The following is a 24,238-nucleotide window of genomic DNA, read 5'->3' on the forward strand; positions in this document are numbered from 1 at the left end:
GTTTCCTCGACTCTGGGGAGATCAGCACTGATTGGGTGATCATCTTGCAAAACTCTGCATGCACAATCCCAAGATGCTAGTCATCTGTCATTTTAATTGGCAACATTTGGAAAACCATTTCTAAAAAAAAAGACAGCAAGTGGTTAGAATCTGGTATGCACTGCCTGAGAGTGTGGTGGAGTAGTCTTAGTCATGGTATTCAGGACAGAATTGGACCTTTATCTGAAAAGGAAAAAAAAATGTCTATGGGAAAAGGGCGGTGAAATGGTACTCAGTAAATTGTTCTTACAGAGAGTCAGCATGGAATTGCCTCCTTATGTACAGTACAATTTTAAGATTCTAATTCTCAGCCCCACTTCCATTATGACACCTGTCTTTGGTCTCCTGCACAGTTCCAACAAAGCTCAACCCAAGCTCTTTTGATTAGGTACTTTACAGCCTCTCAGATTTAACACAGTTCAACAATTTTAAATTATAATTATCAATGTGGACACTGGCATCTCCATATCACGCCAAGCAGAAACTGGTAGCCAAGTTCTGCACACAAGGACGGCCTTAAATCGGGATCTCAGGTTCATGTCACACTCTGTAACCCCAACCATTTGGCGTGGACTTGCAAAATCTTACTAACTGCCTTGGTCTGAGACAATTCACAAACTTAAACATATGCTTAACCATCTCTCCACTCACATTGTCTGTACCTGTAAAGACTTGATTACCTGTTAAGATGTGCATTCCAACCATTATCTTGCAATTGAATCTGTCTGTATATATGCCCTGTTGTGAATGCAACACTCCACTCATCTGATGAACATTGTATTCCTGGCAGATGGAATACAATGTTGGCAAGTGTGAGGTTATCCACTTTGGCAGGAATAATGGTAGGAAGGACTACTACTTACAGGGCGAAAAGCTGCAGCATGCTACGGTGCAGAGGGACCTGGGGGTCCTTGTGCACGAGTCACAAAAACCCAGCCTACAGGTGCAGCAGGTGGTCAGGAAGGCATAAGGGATGCTGGCCTTCATAGCGTGGGGGATTGAATATAAAAGTAGGGAGGTCTTGCTGCAACTGTACAGGGCACTGGTGAGGCCGCAGCTGGAGTACTGTGTGCAGTTTTGGTCGCCGCACTTGCGCAAGGATATTTTGGCCTTGGAGGGAGTGCAGAGGTGGTTCACTAGGTTGATACCGGAGTTGAGGGGGTTGAGCTATGAAGAGAGGCTGAATAGACTGGGCTTGTACTCGTTAGAGTTTAGGAGGATGAGGGGGGGATCTTATTGAGACATATAAGATGATGAAAGGGATGGATAGGGTAGAGGTGGGGAGGTTCTTCCTGCTCAGAAAGGACAGCAGGACTGGAGGGCACAGCCTCAAGATAGGGTGGGGGGGCAGTTTAGAACAGAGTTGAGGAGGAACTTCTTCACTCAAAGGGTGGTGAATCTCTGGAATTCTCTGCCCGTTGAAGTGGTGGAGGCTACCTCGCTAAATATATTTAAGACACGGGTAGATAGGTTTTTGGTAGGTAAGGGGAATTAAGGGTTACGGGGAGAAAGCGGGAAAGTGGAACTGAGCCACTTCAGATCAGCCATGATCTTATTGAATGGCGGGGCAGGCTCGAAGGGCTAGATGGCCTATTCCTGCTCCTATTTCTTATGTTATGTTCTTATGAAGGGGCAACCTGTTGGACTTTAACCTGGTGTTGAGAGACTTCTTCCTGAAATCCCTTTGTCTCAGGGGCAGTTAGCAATGATTTGCTTATCCTCCTCCAGATTCAACTTTTGTTTCTTTATTTGGTCTAATACCATGTTGTTAAGGAGATTAAAAGTTACAAGAAAAAGGCTGGAGAATGAGGTTGAGAAACATTTCAGCCATGATTGAATGATGATGAAGCAGACCTGATGAGACTAACTGGTCTAATTCTGCTCCTATATCTTATGGTCTTATCTTCTTTTGTCTGGTACCATACTTTTGTCATTTTTCTCCCTCCTTCACCATATCACAGACCTTCCCTTTTGCTCTCTTCATTCTTCATCTTTTTCCCTGTCTCTGCACGCACTTATATCTGTTCATTCTCTAACTCTTTTCTGATTATAGGTTATTAACTTGTGTTTCTCTCTTCAGAAATGCTGCCAGACCTGTTGAGTGTTTCCAGCATTTTATCTAAAATGATACAAAGGCAGGTATCCAAAAACATTGTCAAAGAGATGGGTTAAAGGGTACTGAAAAGAAAGAAGTAGAAAAGTGGAGAGATGTAGCAAGAGTACAGTAATGTCCCAGTGTTTGCAGCAGGGTTACATTGTTGTGGAACTTCACAAACAGCAAAATCACAAACAATGAATACTTTAAATGAGAATCAATTACATACATTGCCACCAGGTGAGGGCAGCATCGGTTTGTGCAGTGATTGTACAGTAAATTGTGGCACAGTATCTGTATATGACAATTAGGGGGTGTTGGGGAGGGGGATGGTGTGGACTGGGGTGGGGGTGACATAGATTGGAAAATTATTAAAAAAGGGCAAGCCCCATTTAAAGAGAAAAGGAATCACCTCAAAACTGACGGACAAAAATCACTGAACATTTCAAAATTGGACAGAACCGTTATTGCAGCTCTAAATAGAAGGGCTTAGACATTTCCAGGTTAATATCTACAGACTACAGTTCAGTTGCAACCATTCCATGCACCGCTTCTCATTCCTGTTGGAAAAGTGCTTTAAAAAAAAGGACAGCATTAAATTTCCAGTCAGGACTAATGGAAGAATCTGCTTCCAGACTTTAACACTATCACTGCATTGAAGCGCGTTAAGATCTCTGTTCCAATCATGACTGCCATTTCCCTAGGGTAAGGAGGAGAGGGGGAAAAAGGAAAGATAGATAGCTAACAATTTCTTGTGATGGGTAAAGTCATATGCAGAGGCATTAGCACAGATAGGCAAATACGCAAAAAAGGAAGTTGCAAAACTTAGGACTTGAGGCTGAAGATACAGACATCAAATAGAAGAGCAAAAGGATATCAGAGATGCACACAGACAGCCATAATTCAAGGAATGTAGCGTCCTCAAAGGATTGAACTGATGGGAGTCAGCATGTGGAGGGATGCTAGCTATAGGAATGCAGCCTCGTAACTTTGGTGATAAGATAGTCAGATGAGATCATTTGCTGCACATTTGATATGTGAAATGCCGATTCTGAAAAAGCAATGTCTGTCACAAGCTTCACACTTGAAGTTGTACCTTGCCAATAGTGTGGAATGATTTCTCCTGGTGTCTTCTTTGCAGGACTGGAATCTGTTTGAAGATTCTAAAAGCGCATACCATTGTGGTGGCAAATTTCTGCCTCGAGTTGGTGGTGCCATTTGCATCAATTATCAGTTTGGGTATCCCCGCTTGTTGTGATTAGTTTTGAGACTTTTCATGTCAGTTTTGAATTGGAGCTTCGGGTGTCCTGAAGGTCTCTTGGCATGAGCTACCTCACTGAATAACATATCTTTTGTTCAACTAGCACTCAACTCCCTACTCTCAGGCACAATGTCATGTTGCATGCACAAGCTGATGACTTGAACAAGGTGAATGAATACCATTCCAGCAGATGTGGAGCCATGACAAACATCACAATGCAAACTTTTCACTACAGCTCAGTACATGTGACAATAAACCAAATCATAGTTGATATTTCTGTTCATGAATGTGTGACAACTTGAGATCTTAACTTCAACTCTTGCAGATTTTTCTTCAATCAGTCTGGAAATTTTATTGACTGCTACTTCTATAACCATAGCAGATGGCATGAGATTTACCAACCATATTAACTTTAGTGATTTAAGTTTGCACTTATGTGATCAACGTCTATCACAGCTGAAATCATCTGGGAATGTAACAATATGTCTTGGATTGTGTGCAGGACCTGGGGACATATAGCAAGAGGCTTTTAATGTTAAAAGCTGAGTGCTCCACAATGCCAAACAGTGGGATGTACTGTTCCTTAAAATTATGCTGAACTATAAGAGAGGTCAGAGTGGGAGTGCGACAGAATTGAAATGGCAAGCATCAGGGAATCCAGCAGTCAGAGACAGAATAGAGCTGTTCAGCAAAATGAACAAATAATCTGTGACTGGTTTCCCAGATGTAGAAGAGATTGACTGAGAAGCGAATAGGTTGGAGGAATTGCAATTAAATTGCTATCACACACAAAGTATGTTTATGGCATTTTTAGAAGGGCTGACAGTGTGGGAGGAAATTAACAGGCAAATACTGCATTTTCTTTGCAGGAGAAAAAAGAAGCAGTAACAGTGACGGAAGAGTGAAGAAGTCATGAAAATGAGTTGTCCTCTCAGTTTAAAAGATGGATAGTGTTGGAGAAGGTGAATGTTGGATGTTGCATCTCCTTACTTGTATGGAGTAATACCCTGCCCCCAATATTTAAATAAACAGGTTGCCTCTGCTTGAATTTATTAAATCACTTTTGAATACCACCTATCTTAAAAAGATCATCGGCCCAAGAGAATGGCTAGGTCAAATAACATTTTAACGAAGGAATACAAAGTGTTATAACTGACAATCAATCCCTCTGATGCTGAAAATGAGTTATTCTAACTGCAGTCTAATTCCGTCAGGTATCAATCTTATTGTAGATAAATGCTGATAAAAGTAAAATTCATGATCAAGGAGAGATGGTGCCACTGTGATAATATCACTGGACTAGTAATCCAGAGGCCTAGGTTAATGCTCTGGGGACTTGAGTTAAAAATCTCACTACAACATTGATGGAATTTAAATTCAAATTAATGAAATCAGCTGCAGGTTTGCAGTTGTACATTTTTCATGAATTGCATTCTGGACATCCAGATTTAAAAACATGCAGTCATAAAAATAATGCAAATTAGATCTATTCTTATTCTATTCACGGCCTTGAAACTTATTTTCCACAATCATCAATCATGCTTATTGATCAAGCATTACAATTCAACTAAACTTAACATCTTTTCAAGCAGACAACTAATGCACTGATTCAATATTCATAATTTAACCTTCTTCACACTGATTTATAATAAACCTTACTGAATTGAAATGGTACATACCAAAAGGATGAAAGACCAGTACACTTTTGTCACAAGCACCAGGAACATAAAACATGCATGTCCGGTTCAGTCTGTCCATGTTACTGCTTATCTTCTAAATGAGGTGCAGTTCACATGGTCATTCTTTCCTTTCCTGGAAGTTTTTTTTTGCCAAGTTTAACTCCATACAGCAAAACCATGTTAGAAATGTTGAAAACCCACAGCACAAAACTTTTTTCCTCACTTACAACCACATGACCACATTTTGTATCATCTGCAAAAGTTTTGAGCATGACCCCTGCATTTGAAATCTAAACCATTGATATTTGCTGTGAAAAGCAATGTTGAGTTACAAGGTTTTTCTGCCTTCCCTGGTAAAACCAAGGAAAATACTGTTCCATTTTTTCACCATGGACCTCGTCCTATAAGTCCCATGACAAGTAAGTTAAAGAGAAGACTGAAATTATAAACAATTGCTTGAACATACACAAATATATCAGACTGATTCAACATGAGCACATACAGAAATTAGCACAAGTAAAATGGCAAGATGAAATAATTTGATACATGTTTGATCCAGGAAAATAACATTCAATAAGCATTCTGAAATGTACCTTCATGAATCTTTCTAACACAAGTAGAAGACTTGGCTTGCCTTTCAAATTTAAAAATGTTCACTACATAAGTAATCAGCAATAAAATTACCTCGGGGTGAATTTGAGCCTGTGTTAGCAGTGTGCGAGATCACTGACACAGGCGCAAAATCTGGCAAGCATCAGAAAACATGAATCTTGCCAGTGAGATCATGATTTCTGATTTTCAATCCCCTTTGCTGGCAGAGTAACATGACAAATACAGTGGATGCCTGAGAATCTCATTTTAATGCACATGTATGTCATTTGCAAGTTCACTCTGGGACTTCCCTCCTCACTGAACATTCAACGGGCACCAGTGATATATTACGCCAGCACCATTTACAACAGCTTTATAAGAATGTGAACCTGGTGATCTCACCTCCATCAGAGATGAGCACTCAGGTCACCCTCATCATCTTGGTGCCAGTCGCAGAAGAAGCGACTGAGAGGACACAGGAAGCCAGATAGGTTCAACTCAGGGCTGGGATGTGGATGGGGGGTTCAGCGTTGTCATCTCAGGGAGGGGGGGGCGGTGCATTGGCACGCAGGCAGTGCTTCCTGTGTCTTCCTTGCTGCGATTATGTGGATATTGCTGCTGAGGGGACTGCCCTTCCAGGGTGGGAGCTAAAAAGTGGATGGGCAGAGATGAATACAGAGAAGGGCAGCACTGGGGGCAACTGTACAGTTGAGTGGGATTCTGAAAGGGGCCGTGCCGAAAGGACAGAAAAAAGAGGTACATCCTCACCTCAAGAGGCCTGAAGATCCTCTCACTGAGAACAGGATGACTGCTCTGAGGTATTAACCTTATACTCAAGCAGATGTCAGAGGACAAATGAGATAGGCTGCAAAGAGATTCAAGGCCCAGTCACTGGTTATGGAGTTTTATCAGGGATTGAGGTCAGGGTGGCAGGCTGTCACAGATGGATGGCTTGTGTAATCTGCACTCCTTCCGAGTTGGGAAATGAGGGTGCCCTCTAAGGCTGAGGGTGACATGCTATTGCAGTCTTTGCACAAGTAAGTTGTGCCTCGTTTGCCACAACAGCTCCCTGAGTCTTCCTTGATGAGTCAGTTGTGCCACTTAAGCAATACATGAGTGTGCCACTGATTGCAGACCAGTTCTTAACCCTTCGGAAGTGTTTCCCTGGGCACCACAAGGACTGGGGGGGCCTTATTAACCACCTCAATCACATTTTAGTTTGATGTTTTAAAATTAATCTGTGATTTTTGTCGTTTAAGGCAGTTCTCCTTTCAAGCCCTGCTCCTTTTAGTTTGAACTCCCTAAATTAATTTGATTTATCTTAATCAGTTTTTCAGGAAAAAAGTTGGAAGCGTTCCACCAAGCATCAAACTTCAAAGCTCAAAACTAATATCAAACTAATGTGGACCCCAATGAAAGGCAAAAATGGTGACGTCTTTCATCACCCACCTTTATCAAGGCTACAACAGGGCCATGTTTGAGGACCCCATGAGGTAACCACACTGGTCCACTGCATGCACTCGACTGCCCTAGTATCCAATGCTAGGGAGTGGGAGACCGTTGGTTGGGAGTGATGCTCCAGATGCAGGATGTCATTGGGCTGTTTTCGTTGGAGCAGAGAAGACTGAGGGGTGACCTCATCAAGGAATACAAGATTATGACAGACATTGATAGAGTAGATAAGAAGCCGTTTTTCCCTTTATTTGAAGGATCAGTCAGGAGGGAACATAGGTTCAAGGTGAGGGGCAGGAGATTTAGCAGGGGACCATCACCACTTTTTTACCCAGAAAGTGGTGATAGTTTGGAATGTGCTGTCTGGGAGGGTGGTGGAGGCAGGTTGCCTCACATCCTTTAAAAAAGTATTTGGATGAGCACTTGGCACATCATAATATTCAGAGCTATGGGCCAAGTGCTGGCAGTTGGGATTTAGGTGAGAATTCAGGTGTTTCTAATGTGTCGATGTGGACTCAATGGGCCAAAAGGCCTCTTCTACATTGCATGATTCTATGATTTTGAGGGCTAGAAGGATGGCTCCTTAGGGACAGGGGGACAACCTCAGGAAGCTGGCTGATTTTGTCAGTGCGCAGGCCAGAAACATCTGCTCAGCCTTGCTATAACAAGATCCGTGCATTAACACAGTGTCATCAACACTGGAAAAAATATGGGAAGATTCCATGCTTTGTCTCTAAAATAACATTGCAGCAAGTATATCCCACAATAATTTAACTAATTGCAATGAGAAATGTGTTTCAGTTAAAAAATTACAATAGTCCATAATGAATAATGTCACAGCGGTTGAGTTATTTAGCCTCTGGCACAAATAACAATCTTTCATAGCATATTTAATCAGCACAGTTTGCATTTTTGATTCCTGACCGGAGTTAGAATGGCAGCAGTGATGCTACAGTTGGCTTCCTGTTCATCAATTAAGGGTGAAACAATCCAATCACTATACGCTGACCCTCTACGCAAAATGTTCATAGGAATGTCCATTGCAGCCAGGATTCCCAACCCCTATGACCTCCCCAACATGCCCAGTTATTCAAACAGCCAGTCTCCCTCTGGAATTAAAATATAGTTCAGCAAGTATCATGTGTCTTTAATTGAGGAAAAAGAAAAGACATGTTCCCCTTCTAAAAAACTGCACAGGATGAGCATTTAGGAGTAAGATGAACATTGTGAACTCTCACTTGCATTTCAAAATCCAACATTCAGAGTTTTGCACAGGTATGCTTCAACCAAACCATACTCACCTTGCTTGCGTACATCTTCCACAGCCACAAGCAGCTCATCCTTCAGATCCTGGCTCTCTTTTGCAATCTGGTCCCCCTTCTCTAAAAAGTTCTGTGTTGCCTGTTCAACAGAAGCAGCCAATACATGCGCTTTCTTGGATCGACCTTTCTTCTTACTTGATGGACCCTTGCTACTTGTATTCACAAGGGTAGTTACCTAAAGAAAACAAAACCAAATTAAATGCAGAACCATGACAAAACACGTCAAGCAGCATTTCTTCCTATTTACAACGAAACATAAAGACAGAGAACTTGGCGTTTCAAAAATTCAAGCCTAACAGGTTAATGCACTAATTTGTGACACCATTCTGAATCAACCACAATGGTTCTGACAACACATGCCACAGTTAGTACATGGGATTTCCAACTCCTTAAATTAATGGTGGGAAAGTCCCATTTCAGAACTTGAGCACAAAAAAATTAAGACTGCCACTCCAGTGCAATATTGAGGGAGGTGTTAAAGGTGGCTTTTTTTGGATGAGATACTAAATCTGCTTGGTTAGAGATCTTATGACACCACTGAAGAGAAGGGGCTTATTTTGTTGTCCTGGTTGATCACTCAATTGACATCAGAAAAAAACGTATCACATTTTTGTTTCCCGGAGTTTGCAGCATGCAAAACAGCTGCCATGTTTCGCACAGCAAAAAAGCTCTTCACTGGGTGTAAAACACATTGAAACATCCAGTGGTGGTGAAAAGCATGATATAAATATCAAGCTTTTCATTCTTTTAAAAAATAAGGATGAACATTGAATAGGAGGGAAATGGGCCAACATGATGGACAACTGACATTTCAGTCTAATCTTTTCCCCCTTTTTAGGTCAATGCTAGCCTTCAATTGAATGCACCAATTTATCACTTTGACACACAACAACAACATAAGAAATAGAAGCAAGACTAGGCCACCAGCCTATTTAAGCCTGCTTCCTCATGCAGCACAATCATGGCTAATCTATCCCAGCCTCAACACCATTTTTGTGCCATTTCCCCAAAGCCTTCTATTCCTGGACCTATCAAATATTTACTATGAATACTTCTAATGAACTGGCCTCCATTACCCTTTTGGGGCAGAGAATTCACCACTCTCTGCAAGAAGAGATTTCTCTACACCTTTGATTTAAATGACCGGCCCTTTGTCTTAAAGCTACATCCCCTTGTTTGAGACTCCCCAACGAGTGAAAACGTCTCAAAATCTACCGTTAAGCCTTCTCAGTATCTTATATGTTTGAATAAGGTCACTCCGCACTCTTCCAAATGCCAAAGGATACAGACTCAGACTATTTGCCCTTAATAGGGCAACCCTTTCATCCCAAGAATACAAGACTTACACAAAAGATACATCAACCTTTTTTTTTCCAAGGGAAGAGGACCAAAACTGTATGCAGTATTCCAAGTAGGACCCTGTACAATTGCAATAAAACCTCCATATTTTTAAACTCCAACACCTTTGCGATAAAGGCCAAAATGTTGTTTGACTTCTGAACCACTTGTTGGACCTGCCTGCTAGCTTTTTGTGACTCATGCAATGGAACACCAAGATCTCTCTGTGCTTCACTAACCTGCAGTCTCCCTCCATTTAGATAATCTGCCTTTTGATTCCTCTGACAGAAATGCATTACCTCAGAATTCCCCTCATTAAACTCCATTTGCCAGGTTTTTGCCCAAAGAACAAGAAAAACTACAGCACAGGAACAGGCCCTTCAGCAAGCCTGCACCGACCATGCCGCCCAACTTAACTGAAATTGCCTACCCTTTCGTGAACCATATCCCTTTATTCCCATCCTATTCGTGTACTTGTCAAGACGCTTCTTAAAAGTCACTATCATACCTGCTTCCACTACCTCCCTCAGCAGCAATTTCCAGACACCCACCACCCTCTGTGTAAAAACCTGCCTTGTACCTCTCCTTTAAACCTTGCCCCTCACACCTTAAACCTGTGCTGTGCCCCCTAGTAACTGACTCTTCCACCCTGGGAAAAAACTCCTGATTATCCATGCCTCTCAATCTTGGAGACTTCTATCAGGTCACCCCTCAACCTCTGTTGTTCTAGTGAGAACAAATCAAGTTTTACCCAACCTCTCCTCATAGCTAATGCCCTCTATACCAGGCAACATCCTGATAAATCTTTTCTGTACCCTCTCCAAAGCCTCCACATCTTTCTGGTAGTGTCGCAACCAGAATTGAACACTATATTCCAAGTATGGCCTAAGGTTCTATAAAGCTGCAACATGAATTGCCAATTTTTTGTCTCAATACCCCGGCAGATGAAGGCAAGCATGCCGTATGCCTTCTCCACCTGTGTTGCTATTTTTTATGACCTATGTACCTGTACACCCAGATCTCTCTGCCTATCAATACACTTCAAGGTTCTGCCATTTAATGTAAATTTCCTATCTGTATCAGACCTCCAAAATGCATTACCTCACACTTGTCCAGATTAAACTCCATCTGCCATCTCTCTGCCCAACTCTCCAACTGATCTATGTCCTGCTGGATCCTTTCTGATGGTCCTCATTGCTATCCACAAATCCACCAACCTGTGTGTTGTCTGCAAACTTACTAATCAAACCAGTTACATTTTCCGTATCACAAACAGCAAAGGTCCCAGCATTGATCTGAGGAATGCCACATGTCACAGCCCTCCATTCAGAAATGCACCCTTCCACTGCTACCCTCTATCTTCTATGACCGAATCCATTTTTCTATCCACCTTGCCAGATCATCTCTGATCCCATGCAACTTCACCTTCTGCACCAGTCTGCCATGAGGGACCTTGTCAAAGGCCTTACTGGAGTCCACGTAGACAACATCCACTGCCCTACCATCAGTCACCTTCGTCACTTCCTTGAAGGACTCAATCAAGTCACTAAGACACGACCTCCCCTTCACAATACCACGTTGTCTCTCACTAATACATCCATTTATTTCCAAACCACCCATTTACAGCATCACAAAATGCCCTATCTTCACGTCATTGCTTTACTCAGAGTAGTAAGGGCGTGGAATGCCCTGCCTGCAATAGTAGTGGACTCGTCAACTTTAAGGGCATTTAATTGGTCATTGGATAACCATATGGATGAAACTGGAATAGTGTAGATTAGGTGGGCTTTAAATTGGTTTCACAGGTTGGCGCAACATCGAGGGCCGAAGGGCCCGCACTGCACTGTAATGAAAACCTTACATTCTGCGTCTTCCTCCAAGTTATTAATGTAAATAGTTTGCAGTTGTGACGAAGAATTGATCCCCGTAGTACTCCACTAGCTACACCTTTCCACTCTAAAGAGGTCCCATTAATTCCAATTTTTTTTTCCTGTGTGAAGCCAGTTTCCAAACACTTCCATCAATTGCATGGGTTTTTACTTCATGCTCCAGCCTCTTATTTGGTTCTTTGTCAAATGCCTTTTGAAAACTTAAATACACTACAACTACAGGTTCCCCTCCATCTACTCTCCTGTTGTATCCTCAACGAACTTGAGCCAATTTGCCAAACATGATTTACCTTTCGTAAAACCTTTCATAAAAAGGCGACATGTCCATCTTTCGCCCCTTGAGTTTCATACAAAAAATCCAATTGCAAGGCATAAAGTAAGTTCAACCATGTTTTTTGAAATCAGCCCTTCTGTTATCTTTGGAGTATTTGCAATGTTTTCCATGGTGAAGACTGATGTAAAAACTTTATTTTACATATCCACCATTTCTTTGTTGCTGTTATCAATTCATCAGCCTTGTTCAATAGAGATTGCACATTTAAATTAGCCACCAGCTTCCTTTCATGTATCCAAGGAAACTCTTACTGTCTGTTTCTATGCCGCATGCAATATTGCATTGTCAGCCCATGCAATATTATTCACAAAAGATTTGCCTTTCAAATCGTTTTGTAAATTGAAGAAACATTAATAAGTAAAGGCATCAAGCAGAATTATTAGGATGGACACAGTGGCAGAATGATTAGCACTGCTACCTCACAGCATCAAGTTCAATTCTGGCTTTGAGTAGCTGTGTAGAGTTTGCAGATCTTCCCCATATCTGCATGTGTTTCCTCCAGGTGCTCCAGTTTCCTCCGACAGTCAAAAGGTGTGCGGATTGGATGGATTAGCCATGCTATATACATGGACTTATGGGGGTAGGACGGAGGAAGAGCCTGGATGGGATATTCTTTAAGAGTCGGTGCAGACTTGATAGGTCAAACTCCTTCTGCATTATAGAAATTCTCGATGCTAAAGACATTTTTGAGCATATCTTTGCAGTTTGTTATTCTACTTAAAGTTTAGTCCTTTAATTTTAGGATTAAACTTGGATGACCAGTGTATTTCAGGAAATCTACAGCCCACAGTGAGAAGCTTGAGAGACTGTTCCAATCTAGAGTCAGAGGTTTACAGCAAGGAAACAGATCCTTCAGCCCAAATTGTCCATGCCACTCAGTTTTTACCACTAAGCTAGTCCCAATTACCTACATTTGGCCCATATCCCTCTATACCCATCTTAGCCATGTAACTGTCTAAATGCTCTTTAAAAGACAAAAATTGTACCTGCCTCTATTACTGCCTCTGGCAGCTCATTTCAGACACTCCCCCATCCTGTGCATAAAAAAAATGCCCCTCTGGACCCTTTTGTATCTCTCCCCTCTCACCTTAAATCTATGCCCTCTAGTTTTACACTACCTTTGGGAAACGATGCTGACGATCTACCTTATCTCAAGAGTCAAGGGACTTCAGAATATAATCTAGGCTGGGGGAATAGTACACTGTCTGAGATGCCAAGAACAAAGATTCCAGCATCCTGACCAAGCTCTACCTCTCAGTGAACAAAATCAAAACAAATCATCTGGCAAATATCCAGATTGCTGTTTGTGGTAACATGCTTAGCACAAATGGGTTCCATACACAACAGTGACTATCCTTCAAGAGTACTGTATTACAGTAAAGCACTTTGATATGTTCCAAAGTCAGGAAAGCAGCCTCTTTAAACACCTATGCTTTCTTCCTTTACTTCTGTGAACAGGTTCAAAAAAATCCTGCCGCAATGTCTATTGAAATACAGGAGTTTTAGCATAAGAAGCTATTGAATTCTTGGCTGAACCAAACTTCTCCTCTGATTTTACAGGGGAACGGGGCAAGGCTGATTTAAATATTCATAATGCATTTAAATCTCTTTAGCAAGCCCAGGACACTCATGTTTCCAAACTTGCTGGTGGAGGTCCACACTACCAGGATCCCAACAATTGTGACCTGAGGTGGTGGCCTCACTGATGGGACCAGAGACCGTTGAGGGCCTCTGGGTGGTCAGGGCCAAGAGGAAAGGGGGCAGGGGCAATGCCTGTCTGGCATACTGGCGGTGTCCATCAGGCAGTGCAAACTCTGCATCAGGATATGGGGGCTGGTGTGGGGCCAGCATTCAAATGCCCTTAAATTTTTTTGGTGGGGAAAATTGCCCCCATAGTATTTCAAAGTCAGTCACCTTCTTCAAATATTTTCTTCCACAGAGTGAGCATCACCCAAGTAGAAATTCAGGATCTGTTGACCTTGGCTTCTGCTTTGTTTGTTCAGCATTAAAATGCAAATGCATTTACATTTTTCCTCACTGAAGGCAAATCAATATCTAAAGCTCGATCATGACTTCTCTTTCAAAAAGAGAGCAAAGCAGAAGTGTACAGCAAATGTGCTGCCCTCAAATCAGTAAACACAAACAATTGTACAGTTTTTTCTGCTTCACCTATTATTCCAGTAAAAAAAGTATAATATTTGTTGAAAACATCTTTGTTACTTTCAATTGTTGAGTTTTAAAGACAGTGGTTAAGTTCAGAATGTAGAAGTGCAAAGAATTAAACTCTGCAGTTCAGGCATTTTTCTCTCAGACAATTGGAAAGCAAAGGTTACCACCACTATAGCAATGGTGGAGCAAGTCATATTTTGGACAAAATTTCCTCTCCAAGTAATGAGTTCAGGAGCAGGGGACATTTAATCGGCTGGGAGGGTATGGGAGAGGGAATCCCTCCACTTGCCCACTGGATGCTAATTGAGGACATTGCGCGGGCAATTTATGCCCGATTAAGGGCCTCATCCAGCTGCCACTGGTATTCAGCCAGCAGCAGGTGGGAAAGACATTAGGCAGGGAACTAAAAAAAAAACAGAGACCTGGCATTGAGAAAAGGGTGCAGAAGCATGGGAGGACCATTGAGAGCTATCCCTTTACCTCCAACCCACCCTCTCTTACTGCCGGTGGTCTTGGTCCCTTGTCAATCCTAGGCCTTGGGTGGGTACATTCCTAGCAGAAACCACGACTTCCAGTTTCACTGACAGGCAATGGAGCCTGTGATTGCCTTTCAGGCACCAGCAGATGCATTTCCCTCCCTGGGGTCCTAAATTACCAAAGGAAGCCCGATGCTAACCTGGTGGGTTCTCAATACTGATCAGCATTCCTTAATGGAGGCAACAGAACACTCCAGCCAGTAGATGAGACCCCTGTCACCCACATTAAATTGCACTGTTCATGCAAGAATGTTCAGATTAACTATGGTATGTAATAAATAACATTCACAGCATCTGCAGAATGAAAACTGTATAATTCAATGCTTAAATCAGTCTTAGAATCAACATTGGGAAATAATTTGTTTAAAGATAATTTAGCTTACATCACCCTTTATACAAACTACAACACTTTGGCCCTAAATTGCTTGCTCATAGGAAGTCAAGATTCACAGTTTTAAGACAATTAATCATTGGGAAACATTTGTGCAAACTGAAGCTCAGGAAAATTATCACAGGTCCGTAAATGAAAGTTTTTTTTTCAGCTAAATCAATCTGCCCCTCCAAGCAAAGCAAAACAGCAACAGCAAAACACTCATTACTTATATAGATCTTTGCAATGCTGCCTTTGGAAGCGCTGGCCAATAACGTGAGATCACATTGGATCCACAGAGAACTAGCCAATTGGATACAAAATTGGCTTGCCAGTAGGAGACACAGGGTGGTGGTAGAGGGTTATTTTCCAGACCGGTGCAGTCTGCGACCAGCAGTGTGTCGCAGGGATCAGTGCTGGGTCCACATTGTTCATAATTTATATAAACAATTTGGATGAGAATATAGAAGACATGGTTAGTAAGTTTGTGGATGACTCCAAAATTGGTGGTGTCGTGAAGAACGAAGGTTATCTAAGACTTCAATGTGGTCCTGATCAACTGGGGCATTGGGCCAAGGAATGGCAGATGGAGATTAACGCAGATAAATGTGGTGTTGAATTTTGATAATCCAAACCAGGGCAGGACTTACATTGCAATGGTAGGGCCCTGGGGTGTGTTTTGAACAGAGAGACCTAGGGGTGTAGATAAATAGTTCCTTGAAGGTGGTATCAAAGGTAGACAGGGTGGCAAAGACATGTGGTACACTTTCCTTCATCAGTCAGAGCACTGAGTACACGATTTGGAACAATATGTTGCAACTGTACAAGACATTGGTAAGCTCACATTTGGAAGACTGTGTATAATTTTGTTCACTCTGTTATAGGAAGGATGTTATTAAACTGGAAAGGGGGAAAAAAAGTGGTTTATAAAAGATGTTACCACGACTGGAAGATTTGAATTATGAGGCTGGGGCTTTTTTCCCTGCAGCGTAGGAAGATGAGGGGGGACCTTACAGAGATTTTTAAATCATGACAGGTATAGATGAGATGAATAGTCAAGGTCTTTTCCCCATCTAGGGGTGCACAAGGGGATGGATGAGAGGGGAAAGATTTAAAAGGGATGTAAGAGGCAACTTATTCACACAGAGTGTGGTGGAATGAGCTGCCAGAGAAGGTGGTAGAGGCTGGTACAATTGGAAGATGACATTTGGACAGGTATATGGATAGGAAAGGTTTAGAGGGATATGGGCCAAAGTCAGCCAAATGGGTCACCTTAGGAAACCTGGTTGATATGGGCGAGTTCAGTTGAAGAATCATAGAATCCTTACAATGCAGAAGGAGACCATTTAGCCCATCAAGCCTGCACCAACAACAATCCCATCCAAGCCCTAGCCCCATAACCCCACATATTTACCCTGCTAATCTCGCTGACAATAACGGACAATTTACCACAGCCAATCAATCTAGCCTGCACATCTTTGGAGTGTGGGAGCAAACCAGAGCACCCGATGGAAATCCACGCAGACATGAGGGGAATATGCAAACTCCACACAGACAGTGGCCCAAAGCCAGAATTGAACCCGGAAATTCTGGTGCTGTGGGGCAGCTGTGCTAACCATTCTGGCAACGTGCCACCCTAAAAGGATCTGTTTCCGTGCTGTAAATCCCTATGACTCTTTATCCACTTATTGTTCGAACGCAAGTGTCCTAACACAGTTTTAATTATCCTAGGTCCAATACTGCACATTGCAACATGTGCACAGAAATCCCTTTGATTCTGTACAAGATTATGAATAATGAGTGTAGTGGTGGAATTAGTTCTGGATTATTCCAAGTGTTGGACACAATTATGGGGCACCAGTGGTCAAAATTGTGTTTCATAGCAGATTTGTGTCAGGGACCCACTGGTTCAATCCTGATTCTGGGTGGCTGCCTGTGTGAAGTTTACACATTCTCACCATATCTGCATGGGTCTCCTCCAGGTGCTGCAGTTTCCTTCCACAGTCCAAAGATGTGCAGGTTAGATTGATTAGCCACAATAAATTGCCCCTTAAAAGTCCAAAGATGTGGAGGTAGGGGGATTACTTGGGTAAATATGTGGGGTTATGGGGATAGGATTTGGAATAAAATGCTATTGAGGCATACGAGATGATCAGAGGATTAGATAGGGTGGACAGTGAGACCCTTTTTCCTCGGATGGTGATGGCTAACAAGACGGGACATAGCTTTAAATTGAGGGGTGATAATTATAGGATGGATATCAGAGGTAGGTTCTTTACTCAGAGGGTAGTAAGGGCGTGGAATGCCCTGCCAGCAGTTGTGGACTCGCCAACTTTAAGGGCGTTCAAATGGTCATTGGATAGGCATATGGATAATATTGGAATAGTTTAGGTTAGAGGATCATTAGATTGGTTCCACTGGTCAGCGCAACATCGAGGGCCGAAGAGCCTGTACTGCGCTATAATGTTCTATTGCAGAATCTGTGCAGACTTGATGGGTCTTATGGTCCATGTGAGATTCTGTGATACAACAATTGATCAAACAGCCAGTTCTGCGCCATAAATTTCATTTCTGCTAAACCAATTATTTGTCAGTCACTTTATGGACAACACCAAGCTTGTTAAGCAAACCTCTCTGGTGATCACTGGATGCAGAAGTTGAATAATTATTGCCAAAAAAGTGGACATGCATCATCATCCCTCATTCATGTACACATTTCCACCCTTACAAATTGAAATTGAAATCCATTTTTTATGGAATATTTGTTAACTATATTCAAAGCAGCTGTAGTGTAACACTTAACTTTTTCAATTCATTAGCTTCTCAGTTTCAATTTACATTTACATGACACTGGCCTTCCATGGCATTTAGTTGCAACACAATGCTGACAACTGTTAGAATCACATTAACTAAAAGAAACCGTGTAATGAAATAATGAATCATAAATTCTCACTGACAACCTTCTTTTAGGATCATTATGTGGTGCAGAATTCTAACCTTTGCTGCCAGGCAACATCAGGCTATCATTTACTACTTTCAGTCTGCAGCTGCTATGCTTCAGTCAGTTTGAGAGCTCCCAATCCTAACAATAAAATCACCATAATCCCAGTGTTTCAATCCATAATTATTGAGGGAAAACACATTATAATATTCAGATTTAAAATATAAATAGAAAGCTGTTTCAACAAGTAACAGAACTGTTGCATTAAATCTGGCTTATAGACATTGTGCATAATTTTACTTTGTTTATCGTAGAATCATACAGTGCAGAAGAGGCCCTTCAGCCTATTGTGTCTACACTAAACACATTAGAAACACCTGAACTCTCACCAAATCCCATCTGCCAGCACATGGCCCATAGCCCTGAATGTTATGACATGCTAAGTGCTCATACTTTTTAAAGAATGTGAGGCAACCCACCTCTACCACCCTCCCAGGCAGCTAACTACAGGCCATCACTACCCTTGGGTAAAAAAGATTTTCCTCACATCCCCGCTAAACCTCCTGCCCCCCACCTTGAACCTATGTCCCTCATGACTGATCCTTCAAATAAGGGGAGCAGCTACTCCTTATCCACTCTGTCCATGTCTCTCAATCTTGTACACCTCGATCAGTTCGCCACCCAGTCTTCGCTGCTCCAGAGAAAACAACTCACCCAAGCTCTCTTCATAACTACATATTCCATATCAAGCAGCATCCTGGTGAATCTCCTGTGCAATTATATCCTTCCTATAATGTGGAGATTAGAACTTCACACAGTACTCTAGCTATGGCCTCACCAAAGGCCAATACTGCTCCAACGTGACTTCCGAGCTTTTGTAATCTATTGTAGAATCATAGAATCTATGGCCAGAGGCAGGCCCTTCAACCCAAACTGGTCCCTGTCAACCAAAATGCCCATTTAAGTGAACCACATTTGCCTACATTTGGCCCATATCTCTCTAAACCTTTCCTATCCATGTATCTGTCCAAATGCCTTTTAAATGTTGTCAATGTCCCTGCCTCAACTACTTCCTCCAGCAGCTTATTCCACATATGTATCACCCTCTGTGTAAATTGCTCCTCAGGTTCCCATTAATTCTTTCTCTTCTGAACTTAAACTTATGTGCTCTAGTTCTCGATTCCCCAACCCTAGGAAAAAAGATTGAGTGTATGCCTCTGATGATCTTATACCTCTTTAAGATCACCCTCAATCCCCTACGCTCCAAAGAAAAAAGTCCTAGCTTGTCCAAAGTCTTCCTATAACTCAGTCCCTTGAATCCTAGCAACATCCTTGTAAATTTCTTATGCACTTTCTCCGCTTTAATAAATCTTTCCTATAACAAGGCAACCAAAACTGAACACAGTACTCCAGGTGCAGCCTCACCAACCTCCTGTACAATTGCAATATAACTTCCCAATTCCTGTACTCAATGCCCTGACTGACAAAGGCCAGCACGTAAAAAACTTTCTTTACTGCCCTATCTACATGTGACACCACCTTTCAAGAACTGTGCACCCAAACTCCAAGGTCCCGCTGTTCCAGATACTCAATAAGGTTCTACCATTCACCATGGAAGTCCTACCTTGATTTGACTTTCACACTTACCTGTATTGAAGTGAGTCATTTCTCAGCTCACTTCACCAGCTGATCAAGATCCTGATGCAAATTTTGATAACCTTCCTCACTGTCTACAATATCACCTTTTTTTAGTGTCATCTGCAAACTTACTGATCATGCCTTGTACATTCTTATCCAAATCATTGATATAGCTAACAAACAGCAATGGATGTAGGACTTGATCCCTAAGGCACAACACTAATAACAGGCCTCCAGTCTGACAAGGCTCTACTTCCTACCATCAAGCCAATTGTATACGCGACTTGCCAGCTCTCCCCAGATTCTACCATGTGGAACTTTACCAAAGGCCTTACTGAAGTTCATATAGACTATGTCTACTGCCCTGCTCTCATCAACCTTCCTGGTCAGTTCAAAGAACTCAAATTTGTAAGGCATGATCTCCTATGCACAAAGTCATGCTGACCACTCCAAATCGAACCCTGTCATTCTAAATGCCTATATATCATATTCCTCAGAATCCTCTCTAGTAACTTACCCACCAGAATTCAGGCTTACTGGTCTATAATTCCCAGGTTTGTCTTTGCAGCCCTTCTTAAATAAGGGCACAATATTTGCTACCCTCCAGTCTTCTGGTATCTTACCCATGGCTAACAATGATGCAAATACCTCAGACAGGGCTCCCGCAATTTCTTCTCTAGTCTCAAGCAGTGTTCTTGGATATACCTGGTCAGGGCTAGGGGATTTATTCACCTTCATACATTTTAATACATTTATTGCCACCTCCACTGTAGTGCGAACTGTCCCCAATATATCGCTACTAACTTTCCCAGGTTCCCAAGTCTCTATGTCTTTCTTAAACATGAAGAAATATTCATTGAAAACCTCAACCATCTTCTACGATTCCAAACATGTTTTCACTTTGGTCCTTGAGGAGTCCTATTCATTCTCTACTTTTTTTTTCTTTCAAAATAACAAAAGAATCCCTTTGGATTCGCCTTAATCTCAGCCAAAGCTACCTCATGCCCTCCTAATTTTCTTCTCAAGTATAGTCTTGCACCTCTTGCTCATCTCCAGGGAATCCCATTTCAGCTGCTTGTACCTGAGCCATGAACCTTCCTTTTCCTGGCCAGAACCTCAATATGCTGTCAGGTTCCCTACACCTTCCAGCCTTGCCTTTCACCCAAACAGGAACATACAGACCCTGAACTCAGTTCTTTAAAAGTATTTCACTTTTAAAGGTCTCCCACTGGCTAGAGGTCCCTTTGCCTGCAAACAAGCCACTCCAATCAACCCTTGCAAACTCCTGTCTAATTCCATCAAATTTTGCCTTGTCCCAGTTTAGAACTTGCATCTGTGGACCAGTATTGTCCCTTTCCATAACTATTTTAAAATGAATAGAACTATGGTCACTGGGCCCAAAGTGGTCCTCCGTCATCATCTCAGTCACTTGTCCTACCTGTTTTCCCAAGAGTAGGTCAAGATTTGCCCTTTCCCAAGTAGGGCTCTCCACATACTGCCTGGGGAAACTTTCCTGAACACACTTAAAGTCCACCCCATCAATGCCCTTAACACTATGGTAGACGCAGTCTACATTCAGAAATTAAAATCCCTTACTATGACAACCCTATTACTGCAAGTCCCCCCAATTTCCTTGCTTTTTTTTCCTGCAAATCCCCACTGATTATTTGGAGGCCTATTGAACAATCCCAACAAGGTCACTATCCCTTCTTATTTCTTAGTTGCACCCATAAAGTTTCATCCCTTGGTTATTTCAACTCTGCCTACTGCCGTGACGTCCCCCTTAATCAAAAATATAATTCCCCCACCTCTATGCCTCGATTGATAAAAGCAAGCATACCCTATGCCTTTTTTACCACCTTACTAACGTGCCTTTCCACCTCAGACATCTGCAGACAAACATACCAAGGTCCTTTTGTTCCACAGAACTTCCCAGTGCCCTACCATTCACTGAGTACTTCCTTGTCAAATTAATCCTTCCGAAGTGTTTCACCTTAGTTTTCAGGGTTAAATTCTATCTGACACTTAACTGACAATTTGACCATTGCATCTATATCTTTTGGTACCCCCCATCCACTTGCCTGGATGTGTGCAGCTCTAACAACACTAACACCATCCAGAATAAAGCGGCCCACTTGATTGGCATCACATCTACAAACATTCAATCCCTCCACCACCGATGTTCAGTAGCAGTAGTTTGTACTATCTACATGATGCACTGCAGAAATTCACCAAAGATCCTTAGACAGCATCTTTCAAATCCACAAACACTTCCATCTGTAAGGATAAGGGCAGCAGATACATGGGGACACCACTGCCTGCAAGTTCCCCTTCAAGCCATTCACCATTCTGACTTGGAAATGTATCACCATTCTTATCACCATTTGCTGGGTCAAAATCCTGGAATTCCCTTTCTAACAGTATTGTGGGTGAAGCCACAGCATGTGGACTGCAGCGATTCAAGAAGGCAGCTTACCACCACCTTCTCAAGATCAATTAGGGACGGGCAATAAACGTTGGCCAGCCAGAGATGCCCAGCCCCACGCATGAATAAATAACACTCCACCTTACTGTTAACCACCTTGCCAATCTTTGTGTCATTCACAAACTTGCTAATCCTACCCCCCACACAGTCATCAATGTCATTTATATAAATGACGAATAAAAGGGGGCACAACACAGATCCCTGGGCATGGACTTCCAGTCACTAACACAGCTTTCTATTGTTACCTACAACTGAGCCAATTCTGAATACACTTTATCAAATTACCTTGATTCCTATGTGAATTTATCTTCTTTACAAGTCTCTCATGTGGGACGTTGTCAAAAGCTTTGCTGAAATCCATGCAAGCTACATTGATTGCACTGCCCTCATCTACACACCTGGTCACCTCCTCAAAAAATTCAATCAAGTTTGTTAGGCGTGACCTCCCTCTGTCAAAGCCATGCTGACTATCCCTTATGAATTTTTGCCTCTCCAGGTGATGATAGATGCTCTCCTTCAGACGTTTCTCTAATAGTTTCCCTATCACTGATGTAAAACTCACATCTAAAGTTCCCAGGCTTATCTATACAACCCTTCTTAAATAATGGAACCACATTTGCTGATCTCCAGTCATCTGGCTCCTCCCCTTTAGCCAGTGAGGAATTGAAAATTTGGGTCAGAGCCCTTGCAGTCTCCTCCTTTGCCTCCCACAGGAGCCTAGGGCACAATTCATCTGGACCTGGAGTTTTATTCATTTTTAAGGCTGCGAACACCTCCAATAGCTTGACTTTCCCTCTGTCAATTTACTCAGGATCCTCTCAGTCTCTCTCTTCCCAAATTCCATACCATTGTCCTCAGTTTTTTGGGTGATGGCAGATGTCAAGTATTTATTCAACACACTAGTGTTTGCTGGCTCCAACCACAGATTGCACCATTAGTCCCTAATGGGCCCTTCTCTTTCCCTGGTTATATAAATCAATGGGAAGAGGATAAAATTAGGGAATATTTTAGGATTTTCTCTAATTTTATCAGCCAGAGCTTTCTCATATCCCCTCTGCCTCATTATACCTCACTAATACTTCCACTGATTTGCTCTCCTACTTCTTAAAAGCCTTTTGTTTCCTTCTCATTGTATCCTGAATATCTCTGGGCTTGTTATTCCTACTTATCACCTTCGAGGAAACATGATTAATATTAAAATATATTCAAAACAGAACTTCCATTTCACAAATACCTTACTGAAAATGTATTAAACACAGGTAATTGCACATCATGCAGCAATTAATGGGCAACAGTTGTGACACTTGCAATATTTGGTCCGAGCGGCAAGAAGAGAAAAACTTCAGCCAATGTTTCCACACGCGGGGAGAACTAGAAACCATAGTCTGAGAATAAGGAGTCACCTATTTAGACAGAGGAGAAGGAATTTCTTAGAAATTACAAGTAGTAGGCATTTGGCCCTTCGAACCTGCTCCACGACTCAACAGGATCATGAATGATCCCTTATCTTAATGTTGTAAAACAGCATTCTCCCCATACTGCTCTACACCCTTAGAGTCCAGTAATTTATCATGGTTGGCCTTCAAACTTCTACGACAGAATTCCACAGGTTCACCACCCACTAGTGAAGAAATTTCTCCTCTTCTCAGTCCTAAATGGCCTACTCCATATCCTGAGACTGTGACCCCTTGTTCTAGACCCTCAGCCAGAGGAAACGAACATCACTACATACAGTCTATCCAGCCTGCTCAGAGTTTTATGTTTCAATTAAATCTCCTCGCACTTTAAATTCCAGTGAATACAGGCTCAGTTGGTCCAATTTCTCGTTCCACAACAGTCTTTTCATCTTATAATCACGAATCTTTAGAATTCCCCATCCCAGAGTGCAGTGGAGACAAAAATCATTGACTTTTATTGGAGATTGAAATAGAAAGATTTTTAAATGAATAGAATACTGGGTCTGAGGCCTGAATACTTGGTCCATGGGTGTTTGTAAGGTTGCTGAGCCCGAACAATCCAAGTGACAGGATGTTGAACTGGTAAAGTGAACTCTTAAGAACTGAGAAAGCAATTTTTTCTTTTGTAAACTCGAAGGGATC

General features: G+C 42.1%; 1 protein-coding gene across 1 annotated transcript in view; it reads right to left on the reverse strand.

Annotated features, from left to right (window-relative positions):
• The window catches only part of ctnna2 (catenin (cadherin-associated protein), alpha 2), a 1,308,817-nt gene that overhangs the window by 1,185,707 nt on the left and 98,872 nt on the right, over positions 1–24,238 (reverse strand). Inside the window, exon 3 of the mRNA XM_080195424.1 lies at positions 8,419–8,614. Within this exon, the coding sequence (XP_080051550.1) occupies positions 8,419–8,614 (196 nt within the window). The remainder of the gene's footprint in view (positions 1–8,418; positions 8,615–24,238) is intronic.

The sequence above is a fragment of the Carcharhinus amblyrhynchos genome, chromosome 1, assembly GCF_965287045.1.
Source record: "Carcharhinus amblyrhynchos chromosome 1, sCarAmb.v2.hapA, whole genome shotgun sequence".
In the NCBI taxonomy this organism is placed as follows: Eukaryota; Metazoa; Chordata; class Chondrichthyes; order Carcharhiniformes; family Carcharhinidae; genus Carcharhinus; species Carcharhinus amblyrhynchos.